Raw genomic sequence first — 21,861 nt, 5'->3', positions numbered from 1 at the left:
CCATTTGTCAGTATTTAAGGCTTAATGAACTCTTGGCGCCGTCTTTCCTCCCAGAGCTTCTGTTTGTTATTACTGTTTAAGGTGATCTGTCCAACGCTCCGATGTGCCAAGAACCTTCGCTCGTAATCAGAAATATGTATTTATTTACTAGTTGGGTAACCGACAGAGAGGTTTTCTAGAGATTGTCACATTCACTAAGAACTACCACACCCAGCTGCTCTCTTTGTATTTAAATCCCAGGCATTCTCCCGTGAGAGGGGCACTGGGTCCAGCCTGCCCAGCCTGCTCCCGCCTCCATCTCAGAGATAATCTCCCTCAGCTGTGGATGAGTCTGGACAGAGAAGAAGATGCTCAGAGCTCTAAGCCTTTGGGTGCAAAAGATTCTCTACAAATGCACATTCAGAGTAAACAAAACCCATCAGGCCCCTGTAAGAGTACTACGCCTGATTGCACAAAACACATCATGATGGAATCTGCAGTTAGCAAAGTAATTGGCGTTATTACAGCTGATGGGGAATTTCTGATGCTGCCCGAGCTCCCCTTTGAAATAATACTCAGCCATTTAATTTGTCCAGCTCTCGTTTAGCTGATTGCTCTTTTCTGCTGGAGTTTATCAAGAATGAAACGCGCTGTCTCTCCAGATGCCTGCAGGCTGAGATTTCACAGACAGTTCTTTTTTCAGCACTCTTCCCACTTCTCTCATGACCCCATGCCTTAGTCACCTTTCACAAGATGTCAATAATGCAATAGGTCGGAGGCGGCTGAGTCAAACTGATTTAATTCAAAGCTGTGTATTTCTAGTCCCAATTCCAGAGGTACTTGAATGCTCCTGCTATACCATTAAATAATAGTGAAAGACACGCAAAGCTCCAAAGATTTCGTTGTCCTAAAAAAAGGCTCACAAAATTCATTAGCTCCAAAAATAAGACAAGTGATAGAAGCTATCTTTATCATAACCACAAGGCCAGAGGCATTAAAGAAATATCAGAATTTGGATACATGCATTTTTGTTTGGGGGATCTATTTTTACTTCTGATATGCATGCATCCCTAGAATGGGTTCTACAAATATTCATTGAGCATCTACTTTTTGTACACAGATTCTTTATGTTTTTACACAGTGCTCATCTCATCCCCCCATTCTCCACTTTGGCATTTCTGTTCCTAACCAGATGAAGAGTAAGAAAGCCAAATTTAGCCAGCTGTGTTTTCTCACAGTACAAACAAGGCTCGCATCTGGGCACAGACTTCTCATTCCTATCAGCAAGCTACTTGCCCTGTCAGCATGTTGACGGTGGACTGCTTACTGGAGACAAGAGTCCTGCAGCCAGGACGGCTCCCTTCTGCAGGTTCCACCTCCATCTGACAGCCCACGGATCCAGAACCCATATGCTTCTTGAATCAGCTCTTATCTCATCTTTAATATAGAAACAACTGAATTTACGGATATGAAAGTCATCATATAAAATCCCCCCAAAGTCCCCAAACCCTAACACAGTCTCCCTGAACAGCACCCAACCAAATGCACTTTGGTACAATTCCTCACTGATTTTTCTGGGCAATAAATCATTGCGCCTGTGATTCTTTTATAGGGTTGGAGCTGAAGTAGATGTCCAGAATTATGCCGAGGATCACTAGACCCAAGGGAGTTGGTTCAGATGAGGCAATGCTCTGGTGGTTAAAAAAGCTCTTGATGCATTTGTTTAAAGTCATTTTGAACAGAGGTCCCCAACCCTGGTACCAGTGGCCTGTTAGGAACCAGGCCGCAGAGCAGGAGGTGAGCGGCGGGCAAGTGAGCAAAGCTTCATCTGTATTTACTCCCTATTGCTCGCATTACCGCCTGAGCTCCGCCTCCTGTCAGATCTGCGGCTGCATTAGATTCTTATAGGAGCGTGAACCCTACTGTGAACTGCGCGTGCGAGGGATCTAGGTTGTGCACTCCCTATGAGGTGGAGCTGAGGCAGTGATGTTAGCTAGCGCTGGGGAGTGGCTGCAAATACAGATTATCATTAGCAGAGAGGTTTGACTGCACAGAGACCATAATAAATCAATTGCTTGCAGACTCATATCAAAACCCTATCAGTGAGTGCCAAGTGAAAACAAGCTCAGGGCTCCCACTTATTCTGCATTATGGTGAGTTGCATAATTATTTCATTATATATTACAATGTAATAATAATAGAAATAAAGTGCACAATAAATGTAATGTGCTTCAGTCATCCCAAAACCATCCTGCCCTCTCCGGTCCGTGGAAAAATTGTCTTACACGAAACTGGTCCCTGGTGCCAAAAAGGTTGGGGACCGTTGATTTTGAACACTTTCTAGCTAGTCCTCATCCATGGGAAAGTGCCGCAGGTGGTAAGGGAAAGAAGCAAGCAACGAAGGCACTTCTTTCTGGGTGTTCTCATGTCCCCGCCAAACGGTTCCTATCTGTCCCTTATCCATCCCATTCATCCTGTCCTCCTCCTTCCTCTTGTAGGGTCATTCTCACAGGGCCAGGCTGTCTACCATTGCTCACTTTGATTGGCAAGTGTCATAAACAAACTAGTGAAAACATCAGGCAAGATCTAGATTTTTTGTTTGTTTTTTATGTTTTTTTTCTTCATTGGTAATCCCAAATTCTAGTTATATTTTCTTGGGAAGCTGCAATTTGTGTTCTGAAGTCTGCTTCAGTGGTCCAGGTTCAATTTCAATATGTAACTTACAAGAATAATAAGAACTACAGCACATACGGAGTGTGTGCTGTATGGAGTGCTTAGCAGATACCAGATACTGTTTTTTGGGCCTATCTATTCAGTCCTCCTCAAAATCCCATGGAACAGGTATCCTTCTTTCACTAAAACAGAATCTGAGCCACATACACATTAAATGCTAAATGTGGGCCACACGGCTAATACAGGGCAGACCTGTGACTTCAACTACTAAATGATAAAGTAATGGGAAACGTTCTCTGTGCTAGTTACTGGATACAGAAGGGTGAGAGAGATTCATGTTGTATTCCTAAATAAGCATCAAGTTTTACTATTTATAGTAATAAAGATTACAACAACATCACATAAAGTTTTTCTGTCTCATGAATCATTGGCTTGGGACACGTGTTGGCAACATGGTTCTGTCAGAGGCTGTGATACACATTTTGAAGAAGGCAAGTGATGCAGAAGGAAGATCATGTGCAGAACTGGAGAAGGGGGAGGGGATGGTCATTATCAGGGACATATCAGAATGCTGTGGTGGAGGCTGTCTGCAGACTTGATGCAGGCTCCAAACACAAGTAGACAGATGGCTGGAAGATGCCGCTTGAGGTCTGCAAGCTGTTCCACTACGAGGGGCCCCTCTCTTGCAGGGGTCTCCTGATGCCTCTCAATCGACCCATTTGGTCTGGTACAAGATGGTCAGAAAGGGGTTGGGTAGATAGGTAGGAGGCCAGTGAAATGTGAGGCAGACAGTAGGGTTGGAAAGAACTTAAAAATAAAAAGTGAGTGTGCTTATTTGTTGGAGAGGTGGGCCTTTCTCCTCATTAGGCAGGTTTAGAACTATCCTGCTAAAGGGATTTTGAAGAAAATACCTCCTTTCAAGTCCTAAAGGTGGTCTGTGAATTTGTATTTTCTGCATGTGAGTCATTCCTAGCCCTAAAAATGTGTAGAACAAAGTGATGCATCACATTAAAATTTAGACAGGGAAATCTGTAACTCAATCCACTAATAAACACAGATACTTGAGATATATCACAAAACATCAATGACCCCAAGCCTCAAGTAAGCAGAATTACAGGATGATTTTTAAGAAGCTCAAATTGAAGCCACTTTACCAGAAGGATGGAAGAGAAAAACAAGAATAGAAAACTAGAAACATGAAGTCAGTGGAAGAAGTCAAAGTGTAATTAAACATTTTGAGTCTCAAGGGATCATAGAGATCATCTAACTCTACACCCTTGCTGCTAAGCATTTTGGTTTGTTTTTGTTTTTGTTTCAGATGAAAACTGTCTTTGAAAGAGAAGAGAATGACATTCAAAGTTAATCATCACTGGTTGGCCTCACTTTGTTTATACTTCTATTCTGAAAAATTGAGTTTAAATCAGATTTTGAGGCTAAATCATATTTGAATATGCTGTCAGGGATAACTTACATTGATTCCTTTGATAAAGGAGAAAAATCTTTCTGCATATGAGGAAGCCCTTCTTCTCCCAACACCCACCTGCCAACCAGCAATTTTCCTGCGTGTGAATTTCTGCATATTAGGTCTGTTTTAAGTTGGACTCACCTGCATGCGGCCCTCAGGTGGTCAGAACATCTTGGGAGAAAAAAAATATTCATTAAAGTCTAAAGAGATTTAGAACTTACTAAGACTTCAGAATATTCCACTGAAATGCCAGACACTCTGGAAACACCTGGAGAACTTCTCTCTTCAGGACTAAATGTCAATACTGGTTAAAAAAAAAAAAAAAATCTGCTATAAACACTGTCAAGGCAGGCAGTGCAAAAAAGATATACCTGTAGTACGAAGAGGCTGATCTCATGTAAGAAAAGTAATAATGTCAGTTTGGGTTTTAGTGCAAAGTATATGTATGCATGTGAACAAATGTTTTTGTTTAAAGTACTCTACTATTGTCACAGATGTCCATGTTAGGTAAGCAAAATAAAGTAGGTTGCCTTAGGAATTATGGGGAAAGATCCATGTTTTATGTAGGTATCCCACAAGTAGCCAGAAAAAACACCTTTATGGGTGGAGCCATTTTTTTGAGGGGGAACAGTATTCACAATACAAATATAGTCACGTGAGCTCATAAAAGAAGGCAAAAAAACCAAGAGTCGAGATCCTACCCTTTTGATAAAACCAGGAAACTGCATCTGCAATTTTTGGGGAATGACGACATGTTTTTCTTTTTCCCAACCCATATTTATGTAGAGTTACTTTGGTAAAATACTACAAAGATAAATTAGTAGGGAAATGATCACATGCTTGGATATCATGGAAACATCAAGTTGCCATAAAAGTTTCTAAACACTCTGTTTTTAGATGCATCTCATTGTGGACCAGTAACACACACTTGACAGGCCAGCACTAGTCTGCAGTCCATGCTCCGAATCGTACTGAATCAGAGAGCAAAGATGCATGGCAAGAGGCAGAGGGCAAGCATGAAGAAAGGCCTTGAGAAAAAGGTGTGAGTTTACTAAGCAGGACCTTGAGCAAGGAGGACGCGTGGGATCAACCTTGCTCCTGAAGTCAGGGGATGTGGTGCACCAGCCAACCACACACATTCTCTCTTGGGGCAGTGTTGGAAAGCTGGGCCTTTTTGTGTATGTTTTAGAGTCCAGAATGTCTAGGTAGCAAGCAGAGGAGGTCATAAACCCAACACCATCACGAGGTAGGTTAAAATACTGGACAAATCTCAACTGCTGAGTGGAAATAGCAGGCGGTGGGCACAGGTGTAGGCTTTATAGAATCCCTGCTTAGCCATACATCCTCTGCCTGGATCCCATTTTCTTCCTCAGTGAAAGGGGAAGAGTAAGCTGTCTGATAAAAGGTTGCTGTGGGTTTAGTCACCAGAGGCAAGTGAAGCGCATGGCACATTCCTGACACTGGGTAGAAGCCATTTGATTGTGGGGTCTTTTATTTTCTCTCCTCTTCAAGACTACCTCTGTGCCTCAGTCTTTATCTAGAAAATGAGGAGACTGATTTAGATTCTGGGGAGCTTCTGAAAACACCTGGAGCTTCTGGACTCCACCCAGACTAATTCAATGGGGTTGGGCCTGGGCTCCTGTAGTTTTCATAAGCTCCCTCGATAATCCCATATGCAGTAAAGGTTGAGAACTGCTACTCTAGGTGTTCTGTCTTGTTCTTTCAATTCTGAAATGAAAGGAGTAAGTAAGCACTGAGAATGGGACTTCCTTATACACTGTTTTGCTTTGGGATGGTTCTTCCCCAAATGGCAAAGTAGATACTATATGGCGAGTTCAAAACAAGCCAACCTGTTTTCTCATTGTTGTGTGTCCTAGATGGGAGACTACACCACCTAACTCTGCCTCAACTGGGTTTCCTCTGTAGAAGGGACAACTACCACAACTCTCCATTTGGGAACTGGGGAAGGAAGGGGATGAGAACAACAGAAATGCTTTGCCAAGACAGAAGGATTCAAAATGCTCCACAAAAATTCCCTCTCTTGCTCTGAGATAGATGAATTGCTTTTCCTTGAACAGGCTGAGATCAAGAAAACTCAATATAATACACAAAAGTGAAGCGGAGTCTGCTTGTCCTGGTCTTATCAGTGGTCAGTTTGGGTTTGAATTATCTTAACAATGGTGATAAGCTCTAACTCAAGGTGTCATAGCATAAGAGGTAAAGAACACAGGTGTTGGAGCCAGACTGCCTGGGTTCAAATCGTAATTCTGCCACTTACAGGCTTTGTGACCTTAACTTCTCTGTGATTACTTTTAAAATGAAAATAATATTATTACTGATTTCACAGAGGTTTGTAAGGATTAAATGATGAATAAATGTAAAGTTCAAAGAACACTTTCTGGCATTCAGTTCACTTTTAGTAAGTCTTTGGCATATGTACACTCAATCAAAGGCCATGTGGACATGTAGTAACACCAACTCCAGCTGAGTCCAACAGGGGCTGGGTGCTCTGGAAAAATCCCGAGCTTCCTTTTCCATCTTTATGACTGTTGACTCTGAGCCTGTAGGCAGCGGGTGTGCATGGGAACAGAGTCAGACAATGGGGATTCTGTTCTGAAGGACACTATCAACCCTGCAAGAACAAGCAACCCGGGAACTCAGGGATTTCATGCCTGCATTAAAAATTTCTGGGTTAGGACTCATGGAGCCCAGGATATTTTGCAGATGGTTTAACCCCGTGATGGTCTATGAGTAGAACTGATTGTGGGGCCTGAGGAAAATGGGGTAAGGGTTCTTTCAGGGATGACAAAATCCCCCTCCTTTGAACACTTGGCGATAATCACACTTAATCCTGGAATGAACACAGTACCTTCTCAACCTGTACTTCCTTTATGTTTATGGTCCCCTTATTTCTCCAATCAGCCTAGCAGCTACCAGGTCCACTGATTCTGCCCCTGTACTTTATCTGGCATTCATCCCCTCAGGAACATGTCCACATTGACCCCAGCCCAGTTTCATTCCCTACTACGTCTCACATGGACCAATGGCACAGGCTTATTACTGGATCCCCTCTTCTTTTCATCACACCTACTAACTATGGTATAACCTTCTTGCATCACAGTTGTGACTCTTCCCCATCCTCAAACCTTCAATGGCTACACTGTCCTCAGAGGGATGTCACAATCTAAAATCTGGATCCTTATTCAAACATATCAACTGTAAAATGCCATGTTAAGATAATCAGAGAAATCTGAACATGGACTGGGCATTAGAAAATATTACTGAATTATTGTTATTTTTATAGGTGTGATAATGGCATTGTGATTGTATGTTTTAAGCCCTTATTTGTTAGTAAAGCTTACTGAATTATTTATGAGTGAAATAACATGATGACTGGGATTTTTAAAAAATAGTCTCCCCAAATTTAAAATTAAAAAATATATATGTATCTGGGAGTATAGATGAAGTAAGATTGGCAAATGGTAATGATTACTGAAGCTGGCCCAGTGGTATGCGGGGAACCGATCACACCAACTCTGGAAAGCTGGCTGTCAAAGACTTTGCAAACAGGTTGTTAAACCATTGGCAGCTTAAAGTTGTTCACCATGGGGATATTTACACCACAGAAATCAGCAAATGCTCCAAATCAAGGCTTCTGTAACAATATATTAAAGTTGAATAATAGATAATAAAAGTTGGATAATATACGGAGGTTTATTAAACTATCACGTCTACTTTTGTATACGTTTGAAAACTTCAATAATAGTTCATTAAAAAAAAAAAAAAAAGCTCAACTATTTTTCTGGACTTTGGAGACCTCCTGCAATTTGGTCCCAACCTAATTTGCAGCTATATCTTCACCATACTCCCTCTGAACCAGAGTAATTAAAGCATTCCAAGTCTCCAGAACAGACCCAAGCATCTCCACCCTTGGTTAGGTCTTCATCTAGGCTTCCCCTGCCCTGGAGTAAGTTCACTGCCTCACTTCCTTCTCACCTATCCTGGCGCACGTACAATGACATCTCTCCCTATAAGACTTCCCTGCTTGCTCTATACAGATATAATTTCTCCTTCTTCTCAATTCTTAAATAATTTAACCTGTACTTTTCTATCAAAAGAAAAAGTTGAATTTACTGTGTGTGGCAGCCATCATGCTAGGTTGCTTTCACAATATTGTCTCACAACAATTTGAGCCTCACAACAATCTGTGGGATAAGCTGCACAGTTTTTTTTGCTTGATAAGGAAAATGAGGATTAAAGCCACTAGGTAACTTCCCCAGGTTCACAAAGCTAATAGTAGTGGCAGAACATTCCAGAATTGTCAAAATTCTGGGGAAAAGTCTGTGCAGCAGGGAGCCCCCACATAAAGGTCTCCATGGGCGCCTTTGAATGAAATGGCAGCTCAGTGACTGAAAGCCCTGTTTTCTCTGCACTGAAAAATGTTTTTCTGTGTTCTGAGTGACTCTTCTTACCCTTCACTGCAAATGTCCCCTTGGCCATAATAGCAACGGACATTTTAGAAATTCCTTTAAAATGGCGACCCTTTATAGGATAGCTATTGCACTTGCCTCCCAAAATCCTGTCATGAGGCATACTTGAAGTAAAACTCAATTTTTCCTGAAGGAAGTATCCTCTCTCCTCTGAGACAGTGAGGCATTTATGAAGCAGGTGAGGACCAAGTCCTTTTGTGGGTGCTCTCCTCTGTGGGGGATGGGTCTTCTCAGGGTTGCTTTCCTAGCACTGTAGCTGGACAGGTGAAACTTGCATCTGAGATTGGGCCCCACGCTACGGTTATTTCTTCCCAGCATCCCCAACCTGGGCCCTTGTAAGCAGATGCTTAAATGCCCATGGGCACACATGGACACTTTACTACAAAATTTAAGCAACCTTCACATGCCTGTAGGAACTGAGAGATAAAGAAGAACTAAATGCCAAGAAGCCGTGGATGCTATTTGTATCTTAGATGAGAGCAGAGAATCTAGCACTTGCCTTGGATTCCTCCTGGAGCGCTCAGCCTGCAAAAGGAATGGAATGTCTAGCAAGAGGGGCGTGGTAAATAAATGATGGTACTAGCAAGTGGACAAAAATAGCCAGTTGCTAGAAGATTTTCCAGTGACATGAAAAGCATGCAAACAAGCAAAAAAGAAGGTTAAAAAAAGCATATAAAATATGATTATCAATTTTCTAAAAAATCCCATAGATGTGTATGTCTATGTACAATAACTATTGTAAGACTATACCCCAAAGTGTCATTATAAATATTTCTGGGGTGCAAAGAGATTTTTTTAATTTTTTTATATTTTCCAAATTTCTTCTTTTTAGTTAATTTTTATAGTTAACATCCATCACCACACAGAACTACAAATTTTTTTCTTGTGATGAGAACTTTCAAGACCTACTCTTTTAATAACTTTCAAATATACAGTACAGTACTATTAACTATAGTCACCATGCTGTACATTACACCCCCAGGACTTATTTATTTTATAACTAGAAGTTTGTACATTTTGACCACCTTCACACATTCCAAAATCTCTAGTGAACACTTATAGCTCTTAAACTGAGGAGAAAAAAAAAAGAGTAAAAATAAAATGAAGAAGAAATCATACGATTGTGGGGCTTCTACTAAGGGAGTGAGATGCCTCTTTTTATTCCTTTTGGGGATGGAGAGAGATGGTCTGGCAAAGGGAGATGAGGGTCCTCATTTCTAATCATCCGAAGACAAGAAAAGAGGGGACTCAAGTGCGTTCATTCCTTTAAAGTCAGGAAGAACAAGGCGTTGGAAAATGAATGATGTGTTTTGGGGAGAACCAAGTGGAAGAGAAGAGTGTGGGTGACTTAGGTGTGAATTTCAGGAGCATTTCCATTTGTGCTTTTTAAACCTGCTAAGACTAGTAGCCTACGGTCAGACAGTTCTCCCCGTGTGTCTCAGAAGCCAAGCTCGCTGGCCTGGGAGAACTCCCACCGCTAATGTACGGGCCGTAGAATCTCAGCATTGGGCTCTACCTTCAAAGTAATGTGTTTATTTCTAGGAATGAACATGGTGTCTTTACAAACCAATAATCACAGGGAGAAAGGCTGATAGTCACTTCCTTACCCTCCTCTTCTCTATCTGGATGCAGAAAGGAGAAGAGAGACAAGGAGAGGCCAGCCTCATACAATCACCCCTCTCCACACTTTCAAAGTGGAGGGGCAGCAAAGATTAGGGAGGAAATCATGACTATTTTCCTTAAGAGGCTGCAGCAGGACGGGCTTCAAGGGAAAAAAAAAAAAGGACAAAAACTTTTCCATGCAAGTGGTGAATGTGGACTGTGTGAAAGCTGACAGGCCCACTGACAGTGAGCCCAGGGAGGGGCCCTCAGCAAGTTCCCTCCTGAAAGTCAGTGACAGTTCCTGGAAGGGAACACGACCATGAATGATTGTGGACATCAGGATGCCTGGGGCTCAGTTTCACCTGAAACCCGAAGAGAGAAGGGAAAATGACAACAGAAGCCAACGATGTGGTGCAGTGGGGCCAGAAGGAGGCAGCCCCAAGCATGTGGGCAGTGCTCTGTTTCTCTTTGGAAAAGCACCCGAGAGGGTGGTGTTGACTAGGTGTTGACACATCCAGGCCTTTTTGATTCAGGAACGACACTGCAGAACTGACTTTTTGATCTGGGTACTACACTCTAGCCACAAGGTTCCAGGGATTCCTGGCCTCTGGAACACGCATCCTGAGGAGTGAAAAATATGCATTTATATTCCAGCCTTGGGGGGATGACACACAAATGGAATAATGTGGAAAGGTCAGACGGAAGCAGGGGAGTGAGCCATCTGTACCAACCACCTGCGGGGTTATCTGTGGGGAGGGCAGGGAAGCTGCCTTTCTAGGATCATGGCCTCAAATGCTGTGGACAGACCCCCAATATACCTAACTTAATAGTTCATTTTAAATCTAATATCTTTAGAAATGTGGCTCAACAAACATGAAGAGAATATGATCAAGTCAGAAACAATGTCAAAACCACACACACACACACACACACACACCCCTTCCATAAAATCAGTCTCCACTATGTAACCTTTTCAAGCCACAAAACAACATCACACAGAGCCTTTTTTCCCTTTATTTGTATAAATTTCCAGAGAAAAATAAATATTTAGCTGAGATAAATATTTATCCCACTGCGTTGTGAGAGTAGGTATGGAGGTAGGTGGGATATGGGTAAATGCTGATTGTCTTTTGTTTTTGTTTTATATTCCCTGAGCTCACCTGAAAGTTCGTGTGAGTTATAGGAATAAGTACTTGAATAAATTGTCATTTTTCAGTATTGTCAAAAGGCTTCCTCACTATCTATTTTTAAAACCTCATTGCATCCTGACAGAAGGATCAACAAGCTGTGATCAAAATACCCCAAACCGTACATGGATTTATCTTTGACTCTCACCAACGGGGCCCTTTATTTTGTTTATTCTCTCCCTCAAGCCTCTTGCTCCACTCCCATTCTGGTTCTTAGCTCTCTGAGTGGTCTGGGGCCTCTTCTCCCCAGGACTTGGGGTCTCAGCACCACACATGGGAGAAGTGTGGTGAGGGTACAGTGAGTTCTTGGATGTAAAACATATTTAAAGGAGAAAGTATCCCCAAGTATATGGAATTATTGTTATTAGAAATTACCTGCTCTGCCCTTGGGAGTCTCTGCAGAGGTGCAGCAGGTGGGGCCTTGGGCAGCACTGAGTTAGGGAGTGACAGCAAGTTTCCTACTGAAAGGGGGACAGAGGAAGGGATGGAGCATCTCAGCTCTTGCTCTTGGATTTACCTGTCTTTGCATACACACTCCATCTACGCTAGGATCCATGGGGAACACAAGGAATTTGTGTCTGTCGTGCATTTGTTGTGTGTGTGTGTTGGTGGTTATGCACTTGTGTGGAGACAGTAAGCTCCCTTCCAAAGACAGGGAAGGTGATCTTCCGTCTTCATCACTGCCAGGGAGGTCCCCAGAGAGCCCTTTCTTGTGCCTCTTGTGGTTTGTTCATAGTGACCTCCAAAATGCATTCTGGCCAGAGATAATAATGGCTCGTTTCCTAACCAAGATCAGCAAAACTCAACCATCTGCCTCTGCAGAAGTCTGAGATTAACCTGGCTGCCAGACCATGTCTACAAGGCATTTGCTCACAAAGATTCCACAAATGTGAGTATCCTGTCCCAGTGAGGAGAAATGCAGGAGAGAACCCTGCCCTCTACCTCCTTGGTTTAACACTTTCCTGAGCGGAATCACCTACCACCACGCTTTCCAAGCAGCTTGGTCTACAGTCCTGAGTACTATAAAATATTAACGACGCAGAAAGAGATTGTTTTGCTCATGACGAGGTGGGAGGAGCCAGAGGGAGAGGACAAACTACCAAGTCATTGTCAAGCTTGGTTCCTTAAGTCAGAGAAGCTGGAAATCCAAGGTGAGGGGTTTCTGCCCTGGTGCCAACTTTGTTTGCTCACAATTCATAAAAGGATCAGTGTAACTTACCTGTGGCTGAAATCCTTTGAGGTCGCTGGCTGCAAGGTCACTGGCTGTGAGGAGCTGGAAAAGAACAAAGTAGTCTTCCTTAGTGATACTTCTTACACTTTGCATACAGTGTCCCCAGAACAACTGATCGGCAATGGACTCACCAGAGCCCAGATCTGGAGCTAAAGCAGCAGAATCACAAAAGGCAAACGCGGTGCTTCTGGGTTAGGAGCCTGGACTGAATGGCCTTCTCACCTTGTGTCTGCTCTATCTCTGACTATCCCTGTTGCCCTCTCGTACCTTCTTTCTAGGTGTCACTAATTCTTCAGAGTCTTAAGTTAGGGATCATGAACTATGGATGGACTCCAGCAAGTCCACAGACCCCCTGAGATTTTAAGTACAAATTACGTGTGAGTCCATACACTTCCTTAGGGAGAAGGTCCCTGACTTCTTTTCTACTATCAAATTATTCTGTGATACGACAAGTAAAAGAGACAGTTAAAGGCTCATCTCCTCTGGGAGGGCTGTTGCTTCTTCTTTTTTTAAACTCAGACCAGTGAAAATGACCCTTTACTATCCCCAGCTGCACATGACTCAGTTTCCCTTTATCGTACATTGCCTTTGATTTTATATGTTATTGAGGTATTCATAGCTTATGCCTCCAACTATTATGCACAATGTTAGATGAGAGTCAGGTTATGTATTTTCTGTATCTCTGTGTTTAATCAATATTAAAGGGTAAAGTTAAGGTTTTAATATTTTGCATGCTCTCCAGAAAGCACCCAATGGAATCATAAAATAAATTAATGAAATAATCACGTTCTTTATTGTTGCTCAAAAATGCTGGGAAAGTGGGATACAGAGAAAAAAAGGCAGATGCTTATTTTGATTCAAGGAGTGTGACCACTAGCTTTGTTAGGACTGGAGAGCGTTTGTGAAAACTAGGAAAGATTTCATATTTGCTGTAACAATATTTTGTTTGGTTCAAGAAAGAGAGGAAGTCACGCTGGGCTGTAGTGCCTCCAGCCCTCAGAAAAGCTCACCTGGGCTCCCTAGCTTCTCTCAATGACTTTGCCAAAAATGACGCACAAAGTGTGTAAACTCTGGGATGGAGCAGGAAGGAGGTAGAGAATGTACCTCTCTCCCCACACCCAGGCCTGCAGGCAGGATTCCCCAAGTGGCATTTGCCTGGAAAGGTGACACCATCCCGAGGGAGAGCCAGCTCAGCCCCTGACTGCAGACACAGCCAAGCAACAAGCCATGAGGGTACCTGACGAGACACTGGGGGCTGAACATAATTATACAGCATCTCTGCCTTCAAGGAACATACAATTTGGTCCAAGGGTAAGACACGCATGTGTCAGTATGAGCAGAGTGTAGTAGGGTGTTAGTGTCAAACTGTGAACAACGTAAGGCAAGAAAGGTCAGGGTAGGGTTGCTGAAATAAGATGGAGTTTGAACTGAGCCTTGAAAATGGACGGGTGGCAAGGCGGGGAGCCGCTTCAGGTTGGCAGTGGGGAGAAGACATGGAAAAGGGGTTTACCAACCCCAGCACAGCTCCCTTTGCGTCTGTTCTCTGCCAGCTGTGGCTTGCGTTAAGGAGGGAGGGAGGGAATCATGACACATCGAGGATCGCCTGGGTGCCCAGCGCAGTGGTTGCTGCCTTATAGAATTTTTATTTTTTAATCTTCATAACTCCCTCATGAAATAGAAAGTACCTCCACTTTATGGATGGGAAAATTGAGACTTACGGAGGTTAGAAAACCTTTTTTAAGTCACACAGGTAGAACACATATTTGGGATTTAAATCCAACAGTATATTATCCCAAAGCTTATCCTCTTTCTCCTTTAACATGATGCCTCTGGTGGAGGCACACTGGAGATAATTTGTTGAGGAGACATGACATAGGAAAAAACATGAGTGCCAGACTGTTAGTCAAATGAGCCACAGGCAGGAACATAAAATGTGTGTCCCTATGAATGACCCTTAACTAACCCTTCCTTTCAGATACTATTTTATTTAATTGGTAACAACAATCCACTTCTCAGGACTTGTCAATATGGCCTAGGGCCTCTGATTCAAGCGCAGGTTGGGATGGAGCTGGGGAGGAGGGACAGACAGGCTGGGGTGAAGTATGGGCACAGGAGTGACCTCTGCAAGAACAGGGCCACAGACATGTGTTAGCGTATAGGACTCAGGTCTCAAACTCTCCAGGCCCTGGAAGTCCAGCTGGCAGGGACTCTTCTACTGCGCTTTCACGAAGTTCACCAGGCACACAGCAGAAGTAAGACCCAAATATCTAGTTCTTCCCAGTTCTGAGACGCTGCAACAGAAAATAAACCACAAGGGTGTTCATGGCATCTTAGCATATGCGCTATTCCCTCACGTTAGTGGTTTGGGATTGAGAAATGACCATATCCACTTTGAATGGAAATAAAGATACAGAATTTTTGGTTATTATTCCTTGTGTCCCCTGCTCAACAAAGTTAGGATCTATCCCATCCTCCCTGGAAAACTTACAACTTACATCCTCTTTCCCTTCTCTTAAGCAGAAGAAAGATGCATGCAATTTAGTTCTTTTTCTTTTTTTTTTTGCTGGGTGGGGGGTGGTGGCGTGCCTTGCAGCATGCGGGATCTTAGTTCCCCGACCAGGGATGGAACCCGTGCCCCCTGCAGTGGAAGCACGAAGTCCTAACCACTGGACCACCAGGGAATTCCCGCAATTTAGGTCTTAATTATTTAAACTTCTCTTTTGTATATACTTTGTATTTTCCTTTTTTCGCCTAACAAGCCCATGCCCAACAAGACCATGGTTTATAAAAATCTGATATAACTTCTGCATTTCTCAAAGTGTTAAGAAGAATCTGGACAAACAATTAGTCATTAAATACCTGTTGGTCAAATGACTTACAAGAAAAGTGGGGAATATTGTCAAACTAGAGGTGAGGACTAGAATGACTAAATTACTGAGAAGTGTGAGAGACAGCTTATGACATCCTTCAAGTTGACAAGAGGAAAAGACACCTAGAATGCTCAGCACCTAGAGCATTTCCTGCATGAAATAGCATTCAAATATCTGAATGAATTAATCAGCAGGGGAGGCTGAGGCATGGCAGAGAAGAGATGACAATGTGCTTCCACAAATCACTGCCCTAAAAGCACTGAACCAGACCCTGTCCAAACTGTCCCCACCCCCCACCCCCTGACCAGACCCCTTCCTCATTCTGTCCCACAGAAAATGAGTTCACTGCTCAGACCATCCTAGCCATGTGGGGAGGGATCCAGGACAGGGAAGCGAAGAGGGAGGAAATGCATTCCGCCGTGGCTCTGGGGACTGCAGTCAGGTTGCAGTTAAAGAAAAGGATCCTGCCTTTTCCCAGGATGGCTAAATGTCTGCACTGCTCCCAGTAAAAGGGTTGGGTGGGTGTGGGGGAGAAGGGCAGACAGAATTACATTTAAAAGGCAAAGGAAGGAGAAAATTCTTTCATCTCCCTGGTGGAGCTGGGCAGCATCCTGGGGCCCTGTCTCAAACCATTCTCATTCCTGACACGTCTCCCTGCTCTCTGGAACAGTCCACATTCAGAATATTATGATGATGACCCTGCTTTCCATTTTTGAGGAGCTGCAGTTTCTCTCTCGGCGCAAGTTCAATTTTTTTTCTTGGTCTCTCCAAGCCCAAAGGGCAGGCTGAGGAGCAGGGGGAAGATGAAGGAAGCTGTGGGACCCTCGGGTGAGAGAAATACCTTCAGCTTCACAAGCAGAGGCGTTCTGCTGGCATTCCTCTCACACCCAGCTTCCTGAACGGGATTCTCCCTTTGCTTCCCACACCACCATAAGTCACCCCCAGCACAGCTGCAGCCAGCTGCAGCACCCTGGGACCTCCATGGGCCTCAGACTGCCCCTCAAATAGCTTCTTTTTCACCTGCTAAATTCTACAGCTTCCAGAGCTTCCTTCAAAAGAGGGAAGGAAGCTGGTCCATTTTCCTCCGTGTCCTCCAGCCCCAGGAGTATCACTTCCCCTCTTCTGGCCCCTCATCAAAAGGACACACTGCATCCGGGAAGGGAGTCCCTGACATAAAATGGGGAGGTGGGGGGGGGGGCTCATGCTGGACATCTGGCTGAAAGGATCCCAGCCTTGTAGACATGCAGCTGGACACACTGAAGCCCGGTTGTGCTAGGGATCCTCTAGGTTATTTGCTCTTCTCAAATATTCCCTCCCCGTGGGCCAGAAAAGTAGATGACAACATGTGAGATGGATGGATGGGTGGATGGGTGGATGCAGTGGTAGGCAGGTACACAGATAAAGAAAACAGAGCAAAGACGGCTTTGGGGAAAACAAATGACCCTATTTCAAATTTCCCTTAAAGACACCATCCTTTCATTAAATACGCTTTTTACCTCACCTGTCCTCTTTTCAATCTGTTCTCCTTTCCCTTTTCTCTTTTGTAGGAAATGGATTTTTTTCCCCCTCTTTATTTTGTGAAGTGTCACTTGCTTCTTACTTTGGCCACAGGATGGAACATGAACCACATCCCACCCCAATCCCTCAAATGACAAAACAGTTGGGGACAGCCTGTGTGGAAGGCAGCATCCCAGCAAGGGAGATAAACACCCAATTATGTGTGTGATCAGGGTTGTTAGAAACCAACTAGAAACTGAGGCCCAGAAAGAGTAAGTGGCTTACCCAGTGAAAAAGCATAAACAACAAAGCCAACCATATGCAGGCAACCCAAAGAAAGTTTTAGATGACCTAACACCTGGGGACTGGGAGATTCAAATCGGGAGGGGAGAGTGGCAGGGGTTAAGACAGAGAAAAGGAAAAAAAACTAAGAAAGAAAGCTTGGTTTCTACCAAGCAACAGGCTCTGGAACCACCAACCATGAGTGAGCCTGCAATAGAGTTCCAGGAACACACAAGGAAATGTGGAAATTGAATTGAGGGAGGTAAAATGGAACCGACAGGTTGCTATTCCTCACAGGATGATGACTGGAACACTGCTGTACAAAAGTCAGACTCAGAGGGAGAAAACTCATGCCTTGGCCCTGGGTCTGCCTCCACTCACTGTGGGATCTGTTTTGGGGTCACTTCCCCTATTCAGGTCTTGTTTTACCACCTATAAAATGAATTCCGTGTTCCCTCTGGCCCCACAGTTCCAGTACCCCAGTGTGTCTCTCTTACCTCAGGGATAAAAGAGATGGAACAGACTCTATCTAGTCTCCTCTCTCTCTTTTTTCCTGGAACTTTTCCCCACAAAACGCTTCTAAGAGGTTGTCTACATTCTCTGGAGGAATTTCTAATCAGAAGGACAGATGGGAGGGCAATGAGATAGTCTTGTACTGTGTCTCTATTATTGGTGTGCAAACAGGAATTTAGAGAGTGGTCACTCAGGTTGCTACACGGGGTCACCATCCCAGGGAGGCTGCAGTCACATCCACATCCAAGCTAAAGGTAAACAACCTTACAATTTGGAAAGCATTAGTTCTAACTGCCAAAGCATTTAGGGTAGCTGATGCAGGGGCCAGGCAGCCAGTTTCCTTCCAGCCTAAGAAGTAAGTTACACACTCGAAGTGGCCATCCTAGCTGGGCTGAGTGTCCTTTTGCTAAATCCCCTCACTCTCATGGAATTTTAAAGGTTAAACCTGAAACCACTGATACCTCCAGTCTTAGTTTTAGGTTCTCTTCCAAAGAGCAACAAGGATGGCTAATAATAATTGAATATAACTCCAAGCAAGCCTGGTCTTGATTGCTTATATTTTTCTTGTATTATCTTTTAAATAATGGGGTTCTAATATTTATAGGTGAGATTTGTAACAAATTCCCCTAGACATGTAGCCAAAAGAGCTTATACATTTTCTTTAAAGACTCCATGTGTGATCTTGCAAGATCACACATATAACCTATGTTCTTAGAGTGGTATGTATATTTGGTTGTTGTCCAAGACACAGCTATTTCAACTTCTGGGTGAGAATGTATTTAATCCTTCTTGCAGATTAGAGCTATACGTATCGAGCTTAATGAAAGAAGAGGCCTCTGAATGCCCTAATCCAGAACTCACTGAGACAAGAAGTCTTGTTTTATGTTATTTGAAGCTGGTGAACCTACAGAAGTTCACCCTGCACTTTTTGAACTTCCCAGTAAAATTCTTTGTAAATGTCTTGTTCTGCAGACAAACAAAACTGGATTTCATGGATGGAGGTCATCTTGTGTGGTGTTGAGTGGGAAGTTTACAGAGGTAAACCTGGTATAAACTGGTGACATGAATGTTCATATCCTCATTTATTATGCAGTTAGGTAAAAAGTAGCTCAAGCAGCTTAAGTCGTTTCAGAGGTTACACCATTTGTAGGTGGTAGGGAGGCACAGGACCCTGGTTTGGTGGATGCGTGTTCCCTTTCACTACATCATAATACTCCATGAGCCCCACTATTTTTGGAATGTGTATTAATAGAGGTTTTATCAGGTCCTATAATGATGCCTCTGATGTTTCAAAATGAACCATGCATAGGAAACTTATAGAACAGTGGTGTTCAAACTGTGCTCTAAGGAGCCCATCCCACTTTAGCCAGAACAGCACACCTCTTATTGGCATTTTATATTGGACTTCCATTTAAGATCTATTTGATTTAAAACTTTATAAAAAATAAAACTGGAAAATGCTTATCTTAAAAGAGAAGGCCCCTACATAGGTGAAGAAGCCACTCCCAGTGCTAACAGAATATACCTGGGGGAAGAGAATTAACCAGCTCACCTCTTTAAAGATGCTAAGACAGTCATCTCTTACTAGGATTGGAATGGATGCATGAGCAGACCTCATTTTTAAGAACACAGCCTTTAATACTTGCCATGAGTTATTCATCGGGAAAATGCTTTCTCTCCTTTTCTTTCCATTTTCTGCAAGCAGTGATGTCTATTCTTTTCATCTGAAGTTCAGCAAACTATACACTTAAGAAAGCATAGCTAACTTACCAGGAAAGAAAGGAGCTAGAGATGTGTTGCTTCTCAGGAGCAGAATCTGGGCTGTAGGTTCTTTCCTTCGAACAAAATGCAAAATTCACATTCCATTGGAAGCATCTGTGGGCTGTTCCCAAAGTCAGTAAAAGGCCAGTAAAGGAGGTTCCCACACTGAACATACGCCAAGAAAAGCTGGATACTGGGGAGAATCCATCCTCATCTCTGCCTTCTCATCATGTACTGAATTTCTGCTTAGAACTGACCAGATGATCTGCTTGCTTGGCTCCAAGACTAGTATTAAAGCTTTCTAATGCATCCCCTTGGCAAATCCAAGGAAATTGATTTACACCCCTGGGCTCACTCAGCAGCAGAGAATGGAAAAGTCAGAAGGTGCTTGCTTCAGAGAGTATCTGAGCACTGGAGTCAAAAGCTTGGCTCCTCAGCTCAGTGTAGCCAATTTGGCTGAGAATCTGGGTCCCTCGGGCCAAATCTAGAGCAATTAATCACAATTACAGGTGAATATCTAAAAGGGATAAAGTCAAGCTGGACCCAGCGATAGCTGGCCTTATAGCTGAAGGTAGCCACAGCTTTTGTAAAGCCTCAGGTAAAGTGGAAGGATCTCCTCCTTTGAAAGCCTACCCTGAACTCTTGGCATTTATAATATAAAAAAATAATTGATTTTTCAGGACGTACTTTTGCCTGTTATTGTACCAGGTAGATGCTTTAACTCTATTATTCCTCTTAATCTTCACATTATTAATGCAGGTTAGTATTATTTTCACCAGTTCACAGTTGAGCAAACTGAGGCTCAAATCTGTTAACTAATTTGTCCAGGGTTATAGGGGCAAAAAGTGGCAGAACTGGAATTTGAACATAGCTCCAAATCCTGACAAGTCCAGTCCTCTAAGGCACCCATGACCCCCCCAGGAATCCCTAAATGGAGTGGTGCTTTCTCCCTCCCTACTCTGTCATGGAGTCATCCCTGGCACAGGGACATTGGAACCACTGCCAGCCAGGCCCCAGATGACCCACCGTGCAGGTAGGATCCAGGCTTCCCACTTCCCATCAGCCCCAGGCAGGCTCACAGTGTAGGCATCTAAGTAACATCTTGATCTTCTCCTCACATTTCTCTGAACTCAAGTTGACTTTTTTCAAAGAAGCTTCGTTCTTGAACCCTGGCTGACCAAGGACTCACTAGAGTCTGCACTGTATGCTGTGCGCTAATCATCAGGTGGATATTCTCTCCCTAATCAAGTTTACCCCCTCTGCCTCCCTTCCTGCTTTCCTTCCTTCCTTCCTTCCTCCTTTCCTTTTTTCTTCTAGCTAATAAGGGTGTGCCAAGTTCCAGGCACCATCACAGATGCTGGGAATCCCTGTAAACTACTAAATGCTTTCCAGGGATCAGCTCCTATTATTAACTCTTCTGGAGAACCTCATAAGGCAGTACTATGATTATACCCATTTTATAAATGAGAAAGCAGAAACTTAGCTACATTAAGTAGCTTATTCAAAGTCACAAGAGAGTAATTGACAGATCCAGAGAACACGCTCAATTCCATCTGAAACCAAAGCCTATGTTCATTCTTAACTACTCCATACATGTGGCACTGCCAATAATCTAAATGCTGTCGTGGGTAACCTCATTCTACCTAGAAAAGATCTCTGCCTTTTAGAGACACACGCTAAGACACAATGAGGTGGGCATTTATAAAAAAGGGCAACCAATGATGGGAAGAGGATAGTTGCATCCCAAGTAAGAGTGATATCATTATGACCATATAAGTGGGCGCTTTTAATAATATAGAAAAAGCCATCTCTGTTACTACAGGCAAGAAATGTGCTTTTATGTCATCTTCAAATCCAGCATAGCATGAGAACTAAAAGGAGCACAAGTTGTTAAGGACAGTCTGGCACTTGACAGAATCAAGGAACTGGACAACAGGAGGTAAGATCTTTAGGGAAGACAGACAACCATATTCAACAAAGATAGAGAAGTGAAACCTGAGTTCTTCCTCTCACTTTCAAGAAATAACCTTCACAAAACTAAAATTTAAAAGACGGTCTTTGTTTACCAAATACTTCTGCTTATGGTTTTCATTAGAAAGATTACTACGTATTTTTAAAGAAGTAAATCAGGTTATTTGCTTATTTATTTTAATTAACCAAGTGGAACTTGTTTGTTTATATGCTTTGCTATTGGTTGAAATGAAAATCTCTTTGAGCTTCTACTTGAAAACTGTTTGCACAATTAATGTGCAATCTCTTTCACAAATGGTCCTGCTCTTACCTTGTAAGACTGTACAATGTTACAGCTGCT

At 43.1% G+C, this 21,861-nt stretch overlaps 1 protein-coding gene across 2 annotated transcripts in view; it reads right to left on the bottom strand.

The window, feature by feature from the left end:
• The window catches only part of SETBP1 (SET binding protein 1), a 376,231-nt gene that overhangs the window by 174,849 nt on the left and 179,521 nt on the right, over positions 1–21,861 (bottom strand). For both annotated transcript variants that reach the window (XM_068563171.1, XM_068563172.1), the window contains exon 3: positions 12,616–12,669. In XM_068563171.1, the coding sequence (XP_068419272.1) occupies positions 12,616–12,669 (54 nt within the window). The remainder of the gene's footprint in view (positions 1–12,615; positions 12,670–21,861) is intronic.

The sequence above is a fragment of the Eschrichtius robustus genome, chromosome 14 (assembly GCF_028021215.1).
Source record: "Eschrichtius robustus isolate mEscRob2 chromosome 14, mEscRob2.pri, whole genome shotgun sequence".
Lineage (NCBI taxonomy): Eukaryota > Metazoa > Chordata > Mammalia > Artiodactyla > Eschrichtiidae > Eschrichtius > Eschrichtius robustus.
This window is presented reverse-complemented; position numbering and strand designations above follow the sequence as displayed.